General features: G+C 53.5%; 1 protein-coding gene across 1 annotated transcript; it reads left to right on the top strand.

Moving 5' to 3' along the window:
- The first annotated feature begins 1,808 nt into the window (after positions 1-1,808).
- On the top strand, positions 1,809-4,886 carry irf2bp2a (interferon regulatory factor 2 binding protein 2a). Its single transcript, XM_072559252.1, has 2 exons — positions 1,809-3,393; positions 3,801-4,886. Exons 1-2 carry the CDS (start codon positions 2,466-2,468, stop codon positions 4,496-4,498), a joined length of 1,626 nt encoding a protein of 541 aa, XP_072415353.1. The 5' UTR covers positions 1,809-2,465; the 3' UTR covers positions 4,499-4,886.
- The last annotated feature ends 519 nt before the right edge of the window (positions 4,887-5,405 follow it).

Raw genomic sequence — 5,405 nt, 5'->3', positions numbered from 1 at the left:
TTGTGTCCAACTCGAAAAGGGGGGGGAGTCTCCCCCAACCCCCCCTTCTGGGGACATGCACATACTGTTCCAAGTCTGTTATAGAGAGGGAAACGGAACCCACCCCAACATTTGCCTTAGGCAAACTGGTCTGTGGTAATTATAAAGTTACAAACTATAAGTCCCATGTGCCCCAAGCACTCCCTTTTATTGAAGCCCGCTTGGATGTGCAGCTGCTGTTTTAAATAGCCACACATTTTTAGCAGCACACATTTCTTAAAATGGAAATGTGTTCACTGTTTGCTTACTCAGTCGTTTCACAGACTTTATTATCAAAATCCAAGCCGCGTATGTTGACTTTTTAAGTTATCCTCCTTACGCATTAAATAAACAATTTTTTTTCGTGTTTACAATCCGCGTCCTTCAAAAACTTAAAAACAAATGGTTTGCCACTTGTGAATTAATGTCATTACATTGGAAATAGTAGCGCGCAATGTTCGGCATTTCTGCTTGAATGGTGACATTTATCCAACCCCCCGCCAGCGCCAGAGTAATTTTTTTGATGACACATTTTGCAATGAGCTCATTATTTAGAAGGGGAATCTTCAGAACTGCCCTGTAAGTTGTAAACACGCTACAATGCACCATTGACAAGAGAACTCGGAGAAAACATGTGTCAAATAATAACGATGTGCAACAGCCGCGTGTTGCACCATATGTAATCCCCTGCGAATTTAAAAACGAAACTATGCAAGAGAAAAAATAATGTGCAAACCGTACGCGGAGAGCAGAGCATCTACCAAAAATGAAACAAAATGGGGGTAAGGGTTGTTTCTTTTTGCAAATACAGTTGATGCACAATTAGACTCCATTTGCAGTGCCAAAAGAAAACACAGGAAAGTCAAAGGCTTGCAGTATGTAGTTGGCAGAAGTTCCTGTGACATTTCCAATATCAACAGGAGGGCATTGGAACCGGACCTTGACCTCATCTTGGGCTGTACTATGTGCAGACAGTACAGAGAATTAGTCTATGTTCACCGCTTTACCCTGCCCTCCCCCCCGTCAGTTTAACTTTGCAAATTATTTCCAGAACTTCATGTGAACCTTAAAGTCCCCTCAATATGAGACGGATGAGGGAGGGCGCTTTTCAATTTAACAAAATGCACACCAGTCTCTCACCAATGCACTTCCATTGCAGGCTTTTTGTTGGGGAAATGGTTAATGCAAACAACCAGGAGCAATGCAGCAAGAAGCCCCTGAAGGGTTAAAGAAGGCGAGCCCGCCAGGAGAGGAAAGAAGGGGGAGAAAAGCACACAAAAGTATTTTTAAAATCTGCATTTTGGCACTTTTATTTACTGGGGTGAAGAAAAAGTCCCATTCATGACAGCCGCTTCTAATTTTAGAGTGGTTGAATCACGAATTTGCAGTGCACTCAGGATCTCCTTTCACTGCCGCCTTGTGTGTGTGTGTGTGTGTGTGCACGCGCGCGTTTTTCTTTTTTTTCCCCAAACGGCGTTGTCTTTGCACTGAGTGGCGTTTCCGCCTGGTGAAGCTGGCCCCGGGGTTCTTGTTATTTGTTTTGCATTGCAGCCCGCTGCTGCAAAATGAAGAATTTAGAATAAAGCGTGCAGAGCGAGCGATGCACGGGTGCCGGGGGCGCGCCCCGGACGCGGGGTGGTGGCGCGCGCCGCCGGCCGCCCTGGCATTCCGAATGGAATGTTGGTAAACGGAGCTCTTCTGGATATGGAGCGTGAGAAGGAATAGAGCAGGAGGAGGAGGAGAAGGGACGCATGCGCACCTCTACCTTCCCCCTTTCCCCCCGCAGGGGGTGGGGGAGAGAGAGAGAGAGGGGGGGAGGGGCAAAGACAATGGCAGTACGTCACCAGAGGTCCACTCCATCTCCTCACACTGGTGAAGGGATTGCGGGGCGGTTGGCGCGGCGCATGCGCACGGGCGGCTGTCGATGAAACGCTGGGCCCAGGAGGAGGGGTGAGTGATTGACAGGTGACGTCAGGCCGGGGCAAGCGAGGAAGGGGCAGTGAGAGGGAGAGAGAGCGAGTGAGTCCGGGCCGCGCGCTCCGGGGACAGGCGCTGCCGCTGCCATGAAGTTGCAACTTAGTAACCATTTGGTGTAGATACTTTGTTTCTGTTTTTTTCCCCCTCTCTCTGTCTCTCAACATCGCCGTGTTGTTGTTATTGTTGGATTGTTACTGTATCTTTTTTTTTGTTGCACCGAGATTGTTGCATAGTCAGCAAGAAAAGGTGGAAGAGAACGGAGGGCGAATCCTGCATTACACACACACACACACACAGTGAGACACACACCCACCCACAGACTGTGAGAGCAGCGGGTGCGACACGGTGAGCCGGAGACTTCCCCACCCCCAGCCCCCCTTCCTCCTCCTCCTCCTCCTCCTCCTCACCCACATCTCTCCTCCAGATCTAACTCACGGCACAAGAGGATCTCGGAGGCGCCGCTCCTCGCCATGTCGTCCGCCACGGTCGCCTCCACCCGGAGACAGTCCTGTTACCTGTGCGACCTGCCCCGCATGCCGTGGGCGATGATCTGGGACTTCACCGAGCCCGTGTGCCGGGGCTGCGTCAACTACGAGGGCGCCGACCGCATCGAGTTCGTGATCGACACGGCCCGCCAGCTGAAGCGGGCGCACGGTTTCCAGGAGGGCCGCTCGCCGGGGCCGGTCGCGGTCGCCGCCAAAGCGGCGCTGGCGAAGGAGAGCTCGGCGCCGCTGGTGCACCCGGCGGACGGCTGCGCCTCGGGGCCGCCCCGGCCGCTGGATCGCTACCCGCTGGCGTCGGACCGGCCCCCCCCGCGCTTGGACTTCCCGGCCGCGGCCCGGCAGAACGGCTCGCTGCTGAACGGCTACGCCAAGGGGGCGGACGAGCCGCCCGAGCTGAACCGGCAGAGCCCGAACTCGAGGAGGGGCGCCCCGCCGCCGCCGCTCCCCAGCCTGGTGCCCATGGTGAACGGCAGCTCGCACCCTCTGCCTCCTCCGCCTACTCCGTCCTCCGCCGCCTCTTCCTCCTCCTCCTCTTCCTCCTCGTCCTCGCAGCCGCACGGTCTGAACGGTCGCCTCCTGGATGTAAACAAACGGCCCGGTAGCGGGTCCGCCGCCTCCTCCTCCTCCTCCGCCGCTGTCCCGGAACACGAGGCGAGCGCCAAGGACTGCAGCAGCAAGCACCGGGCCGAAGAGCTGGCCGACAGCCTCAAGAACCGGGTGGAGGACTGGGCCGGTAAGCCCAAGACGGTGAAGGAGACGCTGATGAGCCTGGCCGGGCACCCGCCTTTCGATGTCCGCTTCAAGAAGGAGCACCCGCTGCAGCACGGCCGGGTCCTGGCCTTCGAGGCCACGGCGGCGGCAGCAGCGGCGGCGGCGGCGGCTGCAGCCAAGTCAGGTAGGCGCTACAGGAGTGCAGCACTCTCGGCTCTCCTGTGCCAACACCCCAATGCCCAAAGTTGCTGCAGGGGGAGGTGGGGGGCACCCTTTGCATGTACCTGGGAACTAACTGACCCCCCACCCCCTCTGTGTTTGCAAGCACAGTGGGGTGAAGCTAGGATCAGGAAGGTGGGCTGTGATGGCGAGCAGAGGGTTATTTTTGGAAGGGATAGGCCACTCGGCCCATCGGGCCTGTGATAGCAGCGTGCTACTTCCGGGAAGTGGCCTTGACTAGAAAGGCAGTCAAGACAATGAGTGAGCGTTTATGGTTTGCTAAGGTTCCCATTGTTGTTGTTTATCTCTTGTTGCCAAACTGCCTTTAATTTGACGTGCCCTCGCTCCCACTCCTCCCTCCTCCCTCACCAGGTACCCGAGGAGGACGCAAAAGGAAAGCTTCGCCTGAACCAGACTCAGAAGGCACTGGGCCACCCCTTGGCAGCAAGGTCAACGGGGAGGGGCAGCCCTGGCCCCTGATATCCACCGACGGGCTGAAGATGACGCCAGCGTCTTATGCCCCCTCGCCGTCCCCCCACTCCACGCCGCCGGACGGTGGGCAGAATGGACAGTCTCCCATGGCCGCCCTGATTCTGGTGGCAGACAATGCGGGCAGCGTGCACTCGCCAAAGGAAGCTGGACAGGTCCACTCGACCACCCGCCGCAATAGCAGCAGCCCCCTCTCGCCATCGTCCCTCAACCAGAGGCGGATGGGTCACCGGGATGGAGCCGCGCCGGCAGGTAACCCTCACCCAGGCATCGAGCCGGTCCACCCGCCAAACATTCCAGACTCCTCGGTGCCCAGCAGCGTGCCACTCTGTTGTACGTTATGCCACGAACGCTTGGAGGACACCCACTTTGTGCAGTGCCCATCGGTGCCCTCCCACAAATTCTGCTTCCCCTGCTCCAGGGAGAGTATCAAGCAACAGGGAGCCACGGGTGAGGTGTATTGTCCCAGTGGAGAGAAGTGCCCACTGGTTGGCTCCAATGTGCCCTGGGCTTTCATGCAAGGAGAGATTGCCACCATCCTCGCTGGAGACGTCAAAGTAAAAAAGGAGAGAGACCCATGATTCACGTTTGTGTGTTTGTGTTTTTTTTAAAAAAAAGAGAGAACGACCCTCTTGAAAATCCCAAAAAACTGATTTAATTGTATATACTCAACACGTAAACATGGCTGTACAATTTTGATTTTCAATACATTGTGTTTCTATATTTTTTGAAGATTAAGAAGGTATGTACTCATAATCGTTTTTCCTCTCTCTCTGATGTAAATCATTATTATACATTATTGGCAAAATCTTTCTGTACTGGCCTTTTTCTTGGTGACAGTAACTGTTTAATGTAGACTGTGACTAACATTGCTTTCAGAGCACTTGGCAAAAAAAAACTGAATGCTTCTAGTTGTACCTGTATGCACTTGTTAAAATTGCCAAATACAGTTTTCTGGCATTTTATTAATACTTTGTTAGCGTCTGTGATTACTTCTTCCTTTTGAAATGAGTAATGATTGAGTGGGGTGGAGCGGGAGCACATTGACAGTGTTGTGAGCATTGTGATGTCACTGGGTACAGTAGGGAGTGGTTATAGATACATATAAAATGAAAAAGTGTTATGGTGTGACCTTGAAAACTGCAGACGTTTCTGTTTTATTGAAAAGCACAGTGCAAGACAACATGCATGTACTTTGACTTTAGTGGCATGATTCTTGTTGTCTGGCTATCGATTTTTGTTCTTTAGATTGACTGCGTAACAACTACTCAGGAAGTGGTAGAAATGCCTAAGGCATCTTTGTCTGTGGCTCTCCTTTCTCGCTCTTTCTTCTCTCTCTCCCCCACACCCCCCCCCCCCCCACACACACACACACACACACACTTACACATGCACAGTTGGCTACAATAAATGTGTTTACCCCCCCCCTTCCCATCCAGCTATGTTATTTGTTTGGTGTAATTCAATGTTTAGATTTTGGCAGACAAT

The sequence above is a fragment of the Chiloscyllium punctatum genome, chromosome 3, assembly GCF_047496795.1.
Source record: "Chiloscyllium punctatum isolate Juve2018m chromosome 3, sChiPun1.3, whole genome shotgun sequence".
Lineage (NCBI taxonomy): Eukaryota > Metazoa > Chordata > Chondrichthyes > Orectolobiformes > Hemiscylliidae > Chiloscyllium > Chiloscyllium punctatum.
Note: the sequence above shows the minus strand (reverse complement) of the source record. Positions and strands in the feature narration are given on the sequence as shown.

Coding starts and splice junctions, on each gene's coding strand:
- irf2bp2a (XM_072559252.1), top strand. CDS start 2,466: ATGTCGTCCGCCACGGTCGCCTCCACCCGGAGACAGTCCTGTTACCTG. Junction 3,394..3,800: donor GGCGGCTGCAGCCAAGTCAG/GTAGGCGCTACA, acceptor CTCCCTCACCAG/GTACCCGAGGAGGACGCAAA.